Here is an 18,315-nt window from a genome sequence, read left to right on the forward strand (position 1 = left end):
TGGTCTGGATTGACACGCGGCAATCCTTTTAGACAGGAACTCCCAGGTTGCCACAGGTGGCTTCTCTTCAGCCAGTTGTAATCTGGAAAAGGTCACCTTATATTTGCTGTTCCGAAAAAAATTTCAGCGCTGTTAATTCAATCTTGCAGGCTTGCTTACAAAAAATGAGAAAAAAAAGAGCTTTTTATTAGCTCATCAAAACACGACACATAATCACCTGACAGGTTTTCTCTAAGTGCACTGTTACAATTTTAAAGGGCCCAATTCTAGACATGTCCATGTTTAATAAAACTCCCTCTATTAAAATTGTCATGTCTGGTGTGGCAGACGTGTGGAGTTGCAGAAAGGACCCAAAAGGCGGCAGCTCTGGTGCAGGTGAGTATTTATTTACAGGAGTGGGTACAAACAGCAATGGTGGGTGAACATGAAACTGGAAAACCTAAACTGGGTAAAACTAACAAAACAAACCAGAAACGAAGATGCAGGGAGGTCCGGGGAAATACATACAGAGAGACGCAGGGAGACCGGGGGGGGGGGGACAACACAGACGAACCAGCAATGAAGATGAGGTAACACACACTATAAATACACACGGCAGGAATCAGGGGATGGGAAACAGGAGGGGAACACACCTGGAAGACATCACAGCTGACGAGGCAGGGGAAACGTAAACAGAACACACTGACATAAGACACAGACTTTCACAATAAAACAGGAACTTACACATGCAAGGGACTGACTAAGAAACGCGGACTTAACACAGGAATACATGGGCAGAACCGAATAAACACTAAACAGAGGAAGAACAGAACCAAAATCACAATAATAGAAAACACAAAACGCTGGGTCAAAAGGACCCAGGATCATGACAGTACCCCCCCCCCCCCCGTCAAGGGCTGGCCCCAGATAGCCCAACACTAGAAAACCAAAACCGTCCAAAAACAGAAAAACCCGACCAGGGCGGGCGGAGGGGGCCCAGGAGGGAGGGCTCGAAGCAAAACAAAACAGGAGCAGTGGAAGACCAAAAACAAAACGCACACGAAAAAACACTGGCGCACAAAGAACAGTTCAGTAGGTCAGGGGGCCGACCCGGAGGTCGCCGGCACAAAAGTCCACAAGTCAAACGGTCGGGGGGCCGACCAGGTGGGTAGCACAGGTGACAGAGCTGGTCCGGAGGCCGGCCGTGTGGAAAGCAACGGCGGCGATGTGAAAGCAGTTCAGGGGGCCGACCGTGCGGACGGCAACGGCGGCGATGTGGAAGCAGTTCAGGTGGCCGACCGTGCGGACGGCAACGGCGGCGATGTGAAAGCAGTTCAGGGGGCCGACCGTGCGGACGGCAACGGCGGCGATGTGGAAGCAGTTCAGGGGGCCAACCGTGCGGAAGGCAGCGGCGGCGACTCAGGCAAAGGGGGTCTGGGGGCCGCCCACGACGGCCATGGCGCCCGACCCATGGCCTGGAACGTGGCCGGTTGACTGCAGACCCAGACCTAGGAGCTGGACCAGGTGACGCAGAGGCAGAAGCAAAGGTGGCTGTAGGCGACCTAGAATATTCAGACGGTAATTGGCATTTTGAGGCGCCATAAGGCCAGAAGCGGCATTGGCTCTCGTGAGCTTAACCCTCAAATCAACATTATTGAGCAATAATCTATCACAGAAAAAAATGTTGTAAAGTGTAAAGTGTCTTTGGGGGGATCTTGAGAGTTTGTGACTCGGACTTTGATTCTAAGTCTCGTACTTTGCAAAATAAATACGCAAATAAATTTAAATAAAGTTAAGTCGCACACACAGGCGCCACCTTGGAGAAATGACTACTATATCATTGTAAAATTCCCTAAAGGGAAAAAAACAAACAAACTTGATCTTATGAATATCTTTCGAACTTTCTAAATCCCAGAAAGTCGAGAAATCAGATCCAAGTGTGACATCAGCTTACACTTTTTACAGGAGACTCCATCTGAACTCTGTGGAGCCTGATCTCAAGGTTTTTAAGTCTGATCCTGAAACCAGAAGAGGATCTTTCTGTCTCTTCAGATTCATTGTGATCCAATGATTTCGGTTCTGCATGAGACCGCTGATGTTTGCACAGAGCAGATAATGAAGTGAATGTTTTTGCACATTGGTAACAATGAAACTGTTTATTTACAGCGTGGGATCGTTTATGCACTTCAAGATGATCCGCAGTGGTGAAGGATGACCCACACTGGTCACAGACTTGCTTTTTGACGTCACTGTGACAGAGTTCATGTTGTCTTAATTCACTTGGTGTGGTGAAGCCTCTCCCACATTCTTTGCAGTAGTTCATTTTGTCTCCAGTGTGTCTGCGTTGATGTCGTTTTAGGCTCTCTTGCTGATTGAACGTCTTCCCACCACCACAGTGACGACAGGGTTGAGAAGTGGATCCATCTGTGTCGCTCTGCTTCTAAACAAAGACATAAAAGACAGTGTAAGTCAGGCAATTCCTTCAACATTTTTATCTTGAACACCGCCTGAAATAAAGAGCATCTGTGCCAGCATCCAATTACATTTTACTATTTACATTATAACACTCAACTTACTGGCTTACAATGACTTTTAATTTGTAGGTAATCTACTTATTGGGAAGATTGGTGATTAAACTCCTGGATGCTCTACTCTGCATGCCACAAGATACTAACCCCAAGCTGCTCTCCAATGCATCTATTGGAGTGTAAATGTTAGATTGATAGGAAGGGGAGGAGCTTTTAAAACTTTACATTTTTCCAACATCAGGAAAGTTTCAGGAGAATTGTGTCAGATTTGACTGAATATTCTGTAAATGAAGTTTTCATGTCTCATTTAGTTTTGAAATTAAACTTCATTCACATAATACTTCAAAATAACTACAACTGTAAAAAGAAAAATACATACCTCACAGTAACTGCACTTGTAGAGTTTCTCTCTGGTGTGAATCTTTTGGTGTGATTTGAGGTAACGTGGAGATTTGAAAGTCTTCTCACACAGTTCGCATTTATAAGGTCTCTCCTCAGTGTGGGTAAACATGTGCTGCTCTAAGTTTTTGTATGTCACACAAATTTTGCCACACTGATCACAGCAGCAAACATCCTTTTTTGTGTGAATGCGTAGGTGAATGTCTCGGCTGACTAGCCAGCGGAAAGTTTTTCCACAAATGTGACAGCTGTACGCCTTAAATCCGGAGTGGGTAACTTGATGACGCTGTAAGTAGCTACTTTGAGTAAAAGCTTTATCACACTGATCACAGCTGTACGCTTTAACTGCACTGTGGATGAGTTGGTGTGTTTTTAAGCTTCCAGCCTGGGTGAAAGACTTTCCACACAAGTCACAGCTGTACGCTTTAACTCCACTGTGGATGAGTTGGTGTCTTTTGAAATTTTGATAAATACTAAAAGACTTTCCACACAACTCACAGCTGTATGCTTTAACTCCACTGTGTATGAGTTGGTGTCTTTTTAAGCTTTCAGGACGGTGAAAAGACTGTCCACACAACTCACAGCTGTACGCTTTAACTCCACTGTGGATCAGCTGGTGTTTTTTTAAGCTTCCAGCATGGGTAAAAGACTTTCCACATTCATCACAACTATACGGCTTAACTCCACTGTGAACAAGTTGGTGTGATTTTAAGCTTCCAGTGTGGGTAAAAGACTTTCCACACAACTCACAGCTGTATGCTTTAACTCCACTGTGGATGAGTTGGTGTGTTTTTAAGCTTCCAGCCTGGGTAAAAGACTTTCCACACAACTCACAGCTGTACGCTTTAACGCCGCTGTGGGTGAGTTGGTGTCTTTTTAAGGTCTCAGGACGGTTAAAAGACTGTCCGCAGAAGTCACAGCTGTACGCTTTAACTCCACTGTGGATGAGTTGGTGTGATTTTAAGCTTCCAGCCCAGTTAAAAGACTTTCCACACAACTCACAGCTGTACCCTTTAACTCCGCTGTGGATGAGTTGATGTTGTTTTAAGTATGCACTCTGCGTAAAAGACTTTCCACACAACTCACAGCTGTATGCTTTAACTCCACTGTGAATCAGTTGGTGTTTTTTTAAGCTTCCAACCTGGGTAAAAGACTTTCCACATTCATCACAACTATACGGCTTAACTCCACTGTGAACAAGTTGGTGTGATTTTAAGCTTCCAGCGTGGGTAAAAGACTTTCCACACAATTCACAGCTGTATGCTTTAACTCCACTGTGGATGAGTTGGTGTGTTTTTAAGCTTTCAGCCTGGGTAAAAGACTTCCTACACAACTCACAGCTGTACGCTTTAACTCCGCTGTGGGTGAGTTGGTGTGATTTTAAGCTTCCAGCCCGGTTAAAAGACTTTCCACACAACTCACAGCTGTATGCTTTAACTCCACTGTGGATGAGTTGGTGTGTTTTTAAGCTTCCAGCGTGGGTAAAAGACTTTCCACACAAGTCACAGCTGTATGCTTTAACTCCACTGTGGATCAGTTGGTGTGTTTTTAAGCTTCCAGCGTGGGTAAAAGACTTTCCACACAACTCACAGCTGTATGCTTTAACTCCACTGTGGATGAGTTGGTGTGTTTTTAAGTATGCACTCTGCGTAAAAGACTTTCCACACAACTCACAGCTATATGCTTTAACTCCACTGTGGATGAGTTGGTGTGTTTTTAAGTTTGCACTCTGCGTAAAAGACTTTCCACACAACTCACAGCTATATGCTTTAACTCCACTGTGTATGAGTTGGTGTCTTTTTAAGGTGTTAGGACGGTGAAAAGACTGTCCGCAGAAGTCACAGCTGTACGCTTTAACTCCACTGTGGATGAGCTGGTGAGTTTTTAAGTTTTGAGAAAGGGAAAACGACTTTCCACACTCATCACAACTATACGGCTTAACTCCACTGTGAACAAGTTGGTGTGCTTTTAAGCTTCCAGCCCGGGTAAAATCCTTCCCACACTCATCACAGCTGTATTTTTTCTCTTCCTTTGTTCTGTGAGGTTTGTCGGCCTCCTTAGAGCGCTGACTTCTCGCTCCATGTTGGTCCTGCAGTAACAGAGATACAAACAGAGGCAGTGAGTGAAATGCAGTCGTGGAACAAACTCAACCTTCAAACTTCCTCCACTAACACTAGTTTTAAACCAAAGGTTGAAGTAGTTCCTTTTCAGTCAATACACTTGGTACAACACACGTGGTATGGGATATCATGTCCTCGCGTGTCCTGGCTGAGGAAACCTTTATTCACGCCTTTAAGGCAGATGATCTGTGATGACGTGTGCACAGCCCCACATGCAAATATATCCCCCTGCCATCACAGTCACCCCTCAGTTATTATACTCCTTTGGGATCTTACAAAACTTCAAACGACTCGTCGACTATTAAATTAGTTGTTGACAATGATGTAATTGAAAACGATGTAATCGTGACTAGTCGACTAATCGTGGCAGCCCTACTTGTGACATGTGCAATGACAATAAAGTTGAATTCTTTTCTATTCTATTCTAACCACAATAAAGAGCAGTGCTACAGGTAAGCTAACTGAGAGTGACTGGGGTTCAAGCGTCAGGAACAGCGCTCATCACGGTTCTTTCCCTTGTGCACGAGCAACACAAAGAGCTCTGGGGACTTGCGTCTTGCTCTTGCCATTGGAGTAGAGATGTTATGGCATTCCAGCAATAGGTTTATGCTAGACAAACCTATCAATAAATTTCCTTGTGTGATTATAGATCATAAATTAAACTGGAAGTCGCATATAAATCACATACATGACACAATTTCAAGAAGTGTTTCAATTTGAGTAAAGTAAAACACATTCTGGACTAGGAATGGGTACCGGTATCCGGTGCCATTATGGCACCGGTTCTGACATAAACTGTAGTAACCAGACCGAAAAGCAGCGCACATTTCGGTGCTTTTTTTTTCCTTCTTGAGACGTCATACACTTTGGATTCTAGCCAATCATTTACCTTTGCAAGGATAGTAGGCGGGTCCAGGTACGTACGTTCTTTTAGAGCAGAGCTACAGATTAAAAATGCCCAAGGCGAAGCTGTCAAATGTCATGCTGTACTTCACAACAAAAGATTCAAACTCAACAGCCTGCAACAAGTGCTTTAAGGTGATACTGTGCAAAGGAGGTAAAACCTCGAATCTGATGAAACACCTGGCGATGCATAGCGCTATATTAAAAGCAGAGAAATGCACTGTATTTGACAGCTTGCTGCAAGACCGAGCACCAAGCACATCTACTGCGGGTGTGGTGCCTGTTATCGGACCCTAAGTTAGCAACATCCCCCAAGAACCCAAAGAGGAGAGTCCTGGAGGGAAGGTAGTCAGAACTGAGGGGATCGAACTACGAGAAGGCAAGATTGCAGACATAGAGAGCAGCAAGTACCTGGTGATCCCACAGGCAAATGGGAACCATGAAGAGGTTGCTAGAAAAGCTGCAACCACCAAGTACCTGCAGAGGGGTCAGGCAAGTCCTGAGGAGTCAACTGAATGGTAAGAATAAGATCTGGGCTACCAACACCTATGCCCTGCCCGTGATCAGGTATCCTGCTGGGGTCTCCTGACCATGCATGGAGAGTTTCACTCCAAGTCCAGCACCCTGAGGCTGTACGCTAAGTGGAAGGAAGGAGGCTGGAGACTGGTGAGTGTCAGCACCATGGTCCAGGAGACAACAAACATCCATGAATACATCAGTAAGATGGCCCCAACTGATTGCGTGCTCAGTGAAAACCTCAGGCAGCAGAAACCCAAGAATGAGGAGGAAGAGGAGGCACCATCATGGAAGGAGAGGCCGCTACATGGCATATACCACTGGCAGATAGCGGAGGTGGCTGATATCCAGAAATCCTACCAGTGGCTGGACGAAGCCGGACTGAAAGACAGCACAGAGGCACTAATCATGGCAGAAAAGGAACAAGCCCTGAGCACAAGATTCATAGAGGCTGGGGTCTATCACTTCAGACAAGATCCCAGGTGCAGGCTGTGTAAAGATGACCCTGAGACAATCCAGCCCATATCTGCAAGGTGTAAGATGCTAGCAGGCAAGGCATACATGGAACGCCATAACCAAGTGGCCAGCATGGTATACAGATAAATCTGTGCCGAGTATAACCTGGAAGTCCCAAGGTCAAAATGGGAGACGCCCCGTAGGGTGGAGGAGAATGACCGAGCTAAGATCTTGTGGGACTTCCAGATACAGACGGGTAAAATGGTGGCGGCTAACCAACCGGACACAGTGGTGGTAAACAAACAATTCAATTCAATTTTATTTATATAGCGCCAAATCACAACAAAAGTCACCTCAAGGTGCTTTATGTTGTACAGTAGATACATAGAAAAGCCCAACAATCATATGATCCCCCAGGGCTCTAGAGTGCGACCAATTTGGTCGCAAATGCGACCAAAGCTTTCAGTGGTGCAACTAAAAAAAAATATTTGGTTGCACCAGTGCGACCAACTGTTCGGGTAATAAAAAAAATAATAACTTCTGCAACTCTCCGTGTGGTCAACAACAGACACACATTATGCCCCTATCGTGGACTAAACCAATCAGAGATAGTCAGGGGCAGGACCTCTCTGATTGGCCTTGGTCCAGTTGAAAGTGCAGTTGGAAGAGGGAGGTGAGTAGCTTGAATAAAGCGATATCGATTCATTAAATCCTGAATTGACTTTTAAATAGAACTGTGTTTTGCCAGAAACGCCAGATTCTCAGATTAAAGCTCACAAAACTATTTCAACAACCACCAAACAGCAAATGAGAGCAGGTACACGGATTCCACAAAAAGACGTAAACACAGAGCGGACCCGACGCATCAGAATCAGCTTTGTCTTTCTCGGCTTTCTCACCCGACGGCCCGTAGACGGACACGCTGTCGGAGCTCAGCAATTCTGATGCGTCGGGTCCGCTCTGTGTTTACGTCTTTTTGTGCTAGAATCTGAGCTGCAGATTTTGTCTCTGAAGTCCTGTTTGTGGCACAGTAGTATATGTGAGGGGGCAAACTCCTCAAGATGGGTGGTGACCATGGTGGCCATTTAGAAGTCGGCCATCTTGGATACAACTTTAGTTTTTTCAATAGGAAGAGGGTCATGTGACACATCAAACTTATTGGTAATGTCTCAAGAAAAACAATGGTGTGCTTGGTTTCAATGTAACTTTGATTTTTAATGAGTTATTTACAAGTTTCTCTTTGTTCACAGCCATTGACATGTCGAAGAGGTTAACACGTGAGGAGCGGATCGAAATTGTGTTGATATCTGGTGAATGCAGTAACCGGGTCATTGCAGCAGATTTCAAAGCAAGACACCCTACGAGACCACCCATCTCCCATGTTACAGTTAGCAAACTGCTTACTAAGTTTCATGAAACTGGTTCAGTGTTGGATTTGCCAAAATGTGGACGCAAGAAAACTGTCACTAATGAAGAAACATCAGTGGCTAACCTAGCTTCATTCAGCAAGAGCCCACAGCGTAGCACTCGCCGCATGTCACTGGAGAGTGGCATTAGTCGAACATCTCTTCGGCAGATATTAGCTACTCACAAATGGCACCCTTACAAACTCCAGCTACTGCAGCATCTCAACGAGGATGACCCATATCGGCGCACAGAATTTGCAGAATGGGCAAAACAAAAATTGGAACAGGACCCTCAGTTCACGCAGAAGATTTTGTTCAGTGATGAGGCAAACTATTATGTGAATGGTGAAGTTAACAAACAAAACCACCGCTATTGGTCTGACTCTAACCCACATTGGATGGATCCCTCCAAGACTGTTGGAACAACAAAAGTGATGGTTTGGTGTGGTATATGGGGTACAACGATAGTGGGTCCATTCTTCATCAATGGAAACCTCAACGCCACTGGATATTTGAAATTGCTACATGATGATGTGTTTCCCTCTTTATGCACTGAAGCTGGCACGTTCCCTGAGTTCTTCCAGGAAGATGATGCACCACCACATTATGCCAGGTCCGAGCATTCCTAGATGAACAGTTTCCTGGAAAGTGGATTGGTCATCGTGGGCCAGTTGAATGGCCCCAAAGGTCTCCCGATCTGACCCCCTTAGACTTTTATTTTTGGGTTCATCTGAAGGCAATAGTCTATGGTGTGAAGAGACGAGATGTGCAGCACATGAAACTACAAATACTGGATGCCTGTGCTGGCATTTCTCCTGCGGTGTTGCTATTAGTGTGTGAAGAGTGGGAGAAGAGGGTTGCATGCTTGTTTAAGTGAAAATACGTAGATTTTTTTTTTTTTTTTTGCACTAATAAAGTTGTGGAGTTGTGAAGTATTTTGTCTAGTGTCAATTATATCGTCAGTTATATCGTTATCGCAAATTTTCAAATTATATCGTGACAAATATTTTTGGTCATATTGCCCTGCTCTAAGCAGGACAAGCCAGTGGTCAGAGAAGTTAGAATTTGCCCACCAGGCGCTAATTCTGCACTGACAAACTGTTTTGCGACCAACCAACAACATTCAACAACATTAGTGACCTCCAGGAATACTCTTGTCTGTCACTGACTACATTAATAATCGTATAGATTATGTGACAGTGGTCAAAACCATGAAGTAGCAAGTCAACCAAAAACCATGGCTAACCGGGGAGGTTCGCCCTTTGCTGAGAGCTCGTAACAAAGCCTTTAAATCTGGGAATACTGCAGCTTACAGTCTAGCGAGGAAGAACCTGTCAAAAGGGATTAAAGAAGCAAAGAGGCTGAATGCCCAAAAAAAATGGACAGCCACGTTAGGTGCGACAAGGACCCACGATGGCTGTGGCAGGGCTTCCAACACATTACGGACTACAAGCCCATTCCCCCGAAGATAAGGCGGAACGATAGACTTTTGGCCTGTGGCCACCAATTGTGAGTAAATGCTTCGAGCGGCTGGTTTTGAAGCACATCATGGAATGTTTCCCAATAGACCTGGATCCCCTTCAGTAGAGATTGAAATGTGACGTCATTCGTCATTCCGGGGTAAAACCGCAAAGGATTCTGGGAACGCGTGGCAAGCGGTACTAGCGCACGCAGGCTTTCACATGAAAACAGTCACACAGCGATAAAAAGAAACAAAAATGGCAAGAAGCTGTTGTATTATTAACTGCAATAGCCGGTCGCATGACAGCCACGGGAAGCCGACGGCTAAAGAGATCGGTTTTTATCGGATTACGTCGTGGAAGAGAAACTGTTCAAGCCATGTTTCCAAAGTAAGAAAAAGAGCTGACGGATGGCCTGGATTGCAGCCATTCGAAGACCAAATATAACGTCCCAGAACACTCCAGCTCACGTATTAGTCTGCTCCAAACATTTCCACAAAGGTAAGTCTTCTGTTGTAGTTATTACGTAATTTATCATAACATAATTGTTGATGTAGGTTACAAATAAGTCTTATATTGATTTGAATTGAATTGGATGCGCTATGCTCCTTTGTTCACTGTGGCTTTGCGGGCTAATGTTTGTTGTGTGTTGTAGGAAAACCAGCCTACAAAATGCTGGAATGCGATCCAGACTGGCGCCCTCTATCAACCTGGGTCAGACAGAGTTTAAAGCTGCTACCACAGCGAGATTTGATCGGTTAAGAGAGAGAGAGAGAGAGAGCGATATCAAAACAGCCACGAAAAGTCCCGCATACATGTGCCCAAGTGTTGTATTGAAGCAATCAAGTGATGAATAACTGTTTTCCAGTATGTTGTTTTGCAATGTTTTTTGGGAGTTTTTTGTATTGTTGATTTGCTTCTTTACCGAAGAAGCTAATAAAGCATAATGGAATACAATTTTGCCTCTTTCCTGTAAGATTCTATAATAGAATGAAACAATAATGCCAGTTATAAATAAAGACAATTGAATGAATTACGAAACACTCATTTTATTTCTATTAGATCTGAAAATGTTGTGTAATACTACAACCTTAAACGACAAATAGATTGCGTTGGCCTGTACAGGAGATAAAGGAAAAAAAAATCTTGTTTGCATACAGGACCAACCGATCTACAGAAGATGACCTCTCTCTACCACACTCCATGTTATGCTGTCACACCTGGAGAGGAAGAACACCCCTCTGCCAGAGTCCTTTTCATCGACTTCAGCTCAGCTTTTAACACGTCATTCTGCAGCAGTTGGTGGAAAAGCTGATGCTATTAGGTGTGGACCCTGCAACCTGCAATTGGGTTTTCAGCTTCCTGACAAAGTGACAACAGGCAGTCAACGTGGGCAGTCACACATCAAAGACCATCTTGGTGAGCACAGGCTTTCCTCTGGGGTGTCCTGAGCCCGTTGCTGTTCAGTCTGCTCACACATTACTGTAAGCTAGACTCAGTGCTAATCATATTGTGAAGTTCAAAGACAACACAACTGTGGTTGGTCTCATTACTGAAAACAATGAGTCCACTTATAGAATGGATGTGGAGCAGCTTGAAGTGTGGCGTAGATCCCATAATCTCATAAACAATGGGGACAAAACAGAAGACCTGTCCTTCTTTATTAATACCACATCAGTTATCAAAAAAGCACAAACGCATCTCCACTCCCCCAGGAGGCTCAGAAAAGCAGGACTGCATCACCTCCCCATCCATTCAACTATTAGCACAGCTTTAATGTGATGCCTCCTGTCTACACACACACACAGCATACAATATACTCCCCAGATGCACACAATACTCTGTGAAAGGACTGTTGCTACCTGTATGAGCGTGACTATTTAGACTTGAGTTTTTGTTTTGTTTTTTTATTTAGATGTTTTGTTATTTACCCTTTTAATTTATTACTGCCTTTTTACTCTTCTTTTTTAAGCCATTTTCCTTTTTAATTTTATTGATTATTGCACTGTAGATTCTGGTCAGAAACTGTATTTCAGGTGATTGATTGATTGAGATATATATATATAGGTTTTTGTTTTTTGCCCTTTATCACAGTTCCTCTTCCCCACATTTTTTCTTTCCCTCTTTCTTTCTCCCTTTTCTTTCCCCCAGTCATATCTGTCCCGTGTGTAGCAAGTGAAAATAAAATAAACAATAAAAGCAAAGGTGAATCAAATAGACTAATACAGCAAGGCCGGGATGGTCCATTTGGTAAAGTAAATCCGTTGGGCATCTTTCTTTGTCTTCAGACAATAATTCTGATGGCAAAAGAACCAAATGGGACAGGCAAAAAAGCAAAAAAAAGAGAGAAACTGTATTTCGTTTCAGCCTGGGTATCACCATAAAAATGTCAATAAGCCTCTTCTTGAAACTTCTTCAATCTTGACAAACAAGCATCAGCTGATGAAGTGCACACAGTTTCAATAAAAACTGTCACTGTTATTTATTCACCTTTCAGTCACTTTAATTTTTAAAACTGTGTAATTTTAAAACTGTATATTCTGTGTATTTATTATTTCACTCCTATTGCCTGTTCTTATTGTCCTCATCTTCAACGTATGCTGCTCGGTTGTTTGTTAATTGCCCCTTGAGGATTAATAAAGTTTTCTGATTCTGATAAAAGTGATATGTTCTTCACCTTTTGTGTTGATGACATTTTTGTCCACTTTAGCAGCTGAGCTGAGTCCAAACGGCTGAAAATGTTCACCTGGTGCTCTGTCAAACTCTTCTCCTCCTGCTGATCAGCTGGGACACAAAACAGTAACATCACAATGAGACAAGAACGTGAGAGGGACGTGTCCCAGGATTGAATTTAAAGCCATCATATTTACAGTTTGGATTTGGCGGACGCCCTCTTTACTTTTAGGAATAGTAACTGTGAAACTATGGTACTCATGACCATTGATCGATAGTCACGACATTACAACGAGTATTCATCAAGATACTTTTAAGAATATTCTTAACATGGACTCGGATTTTTAAAAAAATTATATATAAAAAAAATTTCTCTCCATCAATAAGAATTTACTGACTGCAACTTGAACGTTGACTCAAAATGACTTTAAATCATCCGGGAAAGATGCATTTGACAAATTATAGACAAAAAAAGCCTGATAAAGGACACATGTCTGTAATGTGTCTGTGAAATGGAGGAATGTTATTGACTGAGCAGATAATGAACAAGTGTGTTCTAGCAGCTGCAGTTTCAGCTGCGCGTGCTAACACACACACACCCTCCTGTTATCACTTCAAATAGAAATGAGGCTGTAGAGGTTTGGAGCATGCAGAAAAACAGCTGCAGGGACAATGAAAAGACTTTTCTGCTCCAACTTCTCCCAACATGCTGAGCTAATGATTAGTTGGTGTTTTTCTCCAAACACTCTCTCACTCTTCTCTCAACGTGTTCACAATAAACTGTGAACAGACACCGAGGAGAGCAGCAGAAGACCTCATTCAGGAGCTAAACTCAACATGAACTGAACTCACAGTAAAGTTAGCTCGGTGCTTACCTTTAGATGAGCCCACAAACCGAGAGAAACTCCGTGATGAAGCTGGAACTCTTTCCAAACACAGGAAACAGATCAGGGAGCAGAGACCCACGTGGCTCACGCTGATCTCAGCTACGATCCAGGAGACGAGGGTGGGCAGATCGATGCAGATATCGATCAGGACGTTGGTAGTGGTATATAATCGATACTTTAGTTCGTTTCTCTCCTCTAACTTCAACGTTTTACTCCCGTTTCACGTATAAGCAGCTCTCTCTGCTCCTCTCCTGCACACACACTTTGCTCCGCCCCCTTCTTCCTGCTCTGCTGTGGTTTGTAGCTGTGCGGTCACGTGTCTGAGCACACGTCTTTTGCGGACCTCCTATAGGGCTTTGGAGCGTGATGTCACGGGAAGAGGGCCACGCCCCCTCCCGCCATGACAGTAGGCCAGACATTAGGTTGTATCCCAATTCAGGGTCTGCAGCCTTAAAGTACGCAGCCTCAACGATCCTCAAGGGCCGCGTACTCAAAGGCTGTGTCCCAATTCAGGGTCTGCACCCTTGAAGTACGCGCACTACGCGTACTACGTACTTTGCGTACTATAAGTACGAAAAGTGCGGAAGTGAGAGGCTTGTGAAATGGGACGGTAAACGCTTCGTCGCGCTGTTCAGGTTGCCTAGCAACCATGATACTAACCGCGAGACACGTTACATACAGCATTGTTTGACAGAAAATGAAGGAGAAAAATGTTTTGTTGGTCATTCATTTTTGTCATGACATCACTTTGATTAGTTGAGTATCTGAGGCTGAGACCACAGGACTGTAAAACATGATTGTTGGGCTTCATTTCTGTACTGAACAGTCATTTAAGATTAGTTAGTAAATAACAATTAGTTAATGTTGTTCATGAGACTAAAGTCATCTCACTGTGGTAATGTAAATATAATATGGCCAATATTATAGTATTGTCAGATTATTATGATATATACATATATATATACATATATATATACACACATATACATATATCACTGACTTTCAGCTTGTTGTGTTTGTGGATATATGACTGACTTTAATTATTAAACATTCGCACATAAATAAGTGACGTCATATTCAGTACTTTTGACAGTTCACTCTTCGGCCGCTCCATCTTATTAGGGAAATTCCATATACATAAATGTAAATTTCAAAACTCAACCCCATCATTTAATTTGTTTTTGATTGAAATTGAATATTACTTAAACTCTCTCAAATTAACTTCCAATAAAAAAGGTTTATCATTGATTGAAATTCATTCAGAAATATTTACCGAATGAGCTGTCACAACTTTCAAGTACAAAGTTGTTATGAAGTCTGTCACATTCCCCCCCTTTTTTTCTTTTTTTCCCTTTATTTATTTATCCTTCTTATTTCATTGTACTGTATATTGTTACTCTTATTTGCCTTGTATGCCTACTGTGCAAACTGAACTGGAATGACTGACTGTTCGCTTTATAATTTCAATAAAGTTTTGGGGGGAAAAAAACACCTCTTCGGCCGCTCCCTTCTGCCGTATTTTGCGGCAAAATTCTCCACACCCACCGCCGCGCTATGAATTGTGGGATATATGGGACCACGAAGCGTGCACCGGACCACGCTTGATATTTGGGGAAATCGACGGCGCATTTGGAGTATGCATTTGAAGCACACTTCGAATTGGGACAGCCGTTGTCGCGTGGCGGTGACATAACCGCACTTAAAATGCGTACTTCAAGCGTGCAGACCCTGAATTGGGACACAGCCAATGACCGCTGAGGCCGGAAGTGCGACGCTTGTGAAATGGGACGGTCTAGCCTCCGTCGCGCTGCCCAGGTTGCCTAGCAACCATGATCCTAACAGCTGGAAACGTTTCATACAGCTTTGTTTGACAGAAATGAAGGAGAGCATATTTTGTACATTTGTTTCTACATGAGCTTTGATTTGATAAGTATCTGAGGCTGAGACCACAGGACTGTAAAACATGATTGTTGGCTGTCTGAGTGGTGTCCCAGAAACGATGTGGGCTTCATAGATAATTGGCAAACCTTCTGGAGGAAACCTGGTCTTGTTAGGAGAGACGGCATCCATCCCACTTTGGATGGAGCAGCTCTCATTTCTAGAAATATGGACAAATTTATTAAACCCCCCAAAATATGACTAGCCAGAGTTGGGACCAGGAAGCAGAGTTGCAGTCTTACACGCCTCTCTGCAGCTTCTCTCCTCCTGCTACCACCCAAAAAACCCATCTCCATTGAGACTGTGTCAGCTCCGAAAAGACAAAAAACTAACTAAAAACCAGCAACAAACAACTTAAACATAAACAATCACAAAGAAAGAACAATACAGTATCCACATCTGAACCAAAAAGTAAAACAGTGAATTATTATTATTAAATATTAGGTCTCTCTCCTCCAAGTCTCTGTTAGTACATGACTTAATAATTGATCAACAAATCGATTTACTCTGCCTTACAGAAACCTGGTTGCAGCAGGATGATTATGTTAGTTTAAATGAATCAACACCCCCGAGTCATTCTAACTACCAGAAACCTCGAAGCACAGGCCGAGGGGGAGGTGTGGCAGCAATTTTTCACACCAGCCTATTAATTAACGAAAGACCAAGACAGGCTTTTAATTCATTTGAAAGCCTGATGCTTAGCCTCGTCCACCCCAGCTGTAAAACTCAGAAACCAGTCTTACTTGTTACCATCTATCGTCCACCTGGGCCTTACACAGAGTTTCTGTCTGATTTCTCAGACTTTTTATCTGATTTAGTTCTCAGCTCAGATAAAATAATTATTGTTGGCTTCTCTCAAAATTTAAAAGAACCCTGTGATGGAGTTACACCGTCCCGGGCCACAGACAGCTGATCTGGGCGCATACACGCACCACCACCATTAGTTTCTACATACCGTGGCTGCGCGTCTTTTCGTCGACCGGGCAGATAAACAAAAAGGGGTGAGAGGTATATTTTGAGCAGCGCAGAGGGTGGCCAACATATTTTCCCACTTACCGTTAATAAAGCCGGTCGCGGAGACTCGCTGTGATCGCCGATTATACGGGGGTTATGCAAGCCGATGGTATGGTGTTCCGGGGTTTAAATAGTGGGTTCGCGCGCGCTTGAAAGGTCACGTGAACTGCATTATTTTTTGGTTTGTTTTTTGTTATTGTGAAACACTGTAGGCTGCCTGGAATTGGCCATAAATGTCTGTATATACATATATGTATTGTAGGAATACAGCTGGAAATAAGCTGAGGGGGAAAGATTGTTTGGTAAAAAAAATAATAAAGAGATGACTATTACGCCTAGTGGGAGGGGCTATGGGGTATAAAAGAAGGCTGTCAGAGCCTACCTGGGTTCTTTCAGTGAGATGTTACAGAGAGGTTAACATGCAGACTGTGTTTTGTATATAGATGTTTGTTTTGTGTTGACTTAAGTTAGTTTCCTATTTTCTTTGTAAATAATCTTTTGTGCACCTGGGAGGCCGGCAGAATAAATTATCCACACTGAATGCTTTCTGACTACGCCTGCATTTGTTCGGGAGAAGTTTAGGAGAGGACCCCGCGACATATGGTGTCAGAAGTGGGATGGCTAGTCGGAAGAGGAAAACGCGCCTCCCAGTTAAGCGCACAGGGCTGCGGTCCCAGCAGCATGAGCTTCCAGTGGAGAAGACAGCAGAGGAGCTGGCATGGGACACAGTGCCGGCATCGTCTTCTTCAGCAGAGGAGGAGGTTTCCGGCAGGATTGGTCCTGCATTGCCTACAGCTTCGACCTCAGCACGTGACCCAAATGGAGAGCTGATTGCGATGATGAGGGACTTCCTGGCGGGACAGCAAAGGAGAGAGGAGGTTTTTTTGGCAGAACTCAGGGGGCTGAGGACTGTTTCCCCTCCCAACGCTCAGCTGCATTCAGATTTTGCTGGTCAGCAAAGTCCAGTCCAAGTACCAGCCGGAGCAAGCACCACAGCAGCAACGGCCACGCCAAGCACCGCAACAGCAAGCAGCCCCAGAATGGTACTGCCTACACCTGCACGTCAAAGAGGATACCGGGATCCCCCAGAGGAGGTTCCCTCTCGTCAGTCACAAGCAGTGACCAACAGCCTCGACCAGTCAGTCTCAGAGTGGATGCGATCTGCTGGGCCAAAAATTCCACCCTATCAGATGGGGGAAGACATTGAGAACTATTTGTTGTGTTTTGAGTGAGTTGCCAAAACCTGGAGATGGCCAGAGAGTGAATGGGCCTGTCGTCTGGTTCCACTGCTATCGGGGAAGGCGTTGGAGGCCTACACTGCAATGGATGAAGAAAGAGCCCATCGTTATGAAGATTTAAAAGCTGCGTTGCTAACCAAATTTGACATTTCCCCTGAGACGTATCGGCAGAGGTTCCGGTCCAATACAGTTCCACCTGGTGAGAGCCCCACAGAGACCTATTATCGCCTGAAGGGCCTCTATCGGCGCTGGATCCGACCAGAGCAGCATACGAAAGAAGAGATGGGAGAAGCTATCATCTTGGAGCAGTTAATCCGGGTACTTCCAGGGGAGGTGAGGACCTGGGTGAGGGAGCATGAGCCAGCAGATGGACTGACCGCCGCTAAGCTGGTGTCACAGTACTTCAATGCGCGTAAAGGAGCACCACCTGCACGCTCATCTGGGACGCCACAGCAACCACCACTCCCATCATCGGGTTTTCTGAAGAGGGAGAGCAACCCAGAGCCACCAGAAAACCCCAAGGCATCCAACTTATGAGGGGCGGGTAAGGACTTTCTTTGTTATTATTGCCAGCAGCCAGGTCATAAAGCCTCGGTATGCCCTATCCGGAAGGCTAAAGTCACTGGTGCCTGCTATGCACCCCGGCTGGAGATGGAGCCCACAAGGGTTCAGCCAGTGGATGTGCAACGCTATAAAAAAGTGAAGGTCAATGGTCAGCAGGCTACTGCTTTGCTGGACACTGGTAGTTTTATGTCTTTAATTAAGCATAGTTTGGTACCAGTGAACAGTGTGGACTAT

The 18,315-nt window shown here is 44.3% G+C and overlaps 1 protein-coding gene across 1 annotated transcript; it reads right to left on the reverse strand.

Annotated features, from left to right (window-relative positions):
• Positions 1 to 365: 365 nt before the first annotated feature.
• Positions 366 to 13,625, reverse strand: LOC146380837 (uncharacterized). Its single transcript, XM_084939862.1, has 4 exons — positions 13,316 to 13,625; positions 12,445 to 12,551; positions 2,887 to 4,995; positions 366 to 2,419 (listed from the first exon to the last, which is right to left on the reverse strand). The coding sequence occupies exons 2-4, from the start codon at positions 12,460 to 12,462 to the stop codon at positions 1,925 to 1,927; spliced, it is 2,622 nt and encodes an 873-aa protein (XP_084795988.1). The 5' UTR covers positions 12,463 to 12,551; positions 13,316 to 13,625; the 3' UTR covers positions 366 to 1,924.
• Positions 13,626 to 18,315: the final 4,690 nt, after the last annotated feature.

This window comes from Perissodus microlepis, chromosome 9 (assembly GCF_051167445.1).
Source record: "Perissodus microlepis isolate ML-2025 ecotype Zambia chromosome 9, ASM5116744v1, whole genome shotgun sequence".
In the NCBI taxonomy this organism is placed as follows: domain Eukaryota; kingdom Metazoa; phylum Chordata; class Actinopteri; order Cichliformes; family Cichlidae; genus Perissodus; species Perissodus microlepis.

Coding starts and splice junctions, on each gene's coding strand:
- LOC146380837 (XM_084939862.1), bottom strand. Junction 2,420..2,886: donor ACAAGTGCAGTTACTGTGAG/GTATGTATTTTT, acceptor GTCTTTGTTTAG/AAGCAGAGCGACACAGATGG.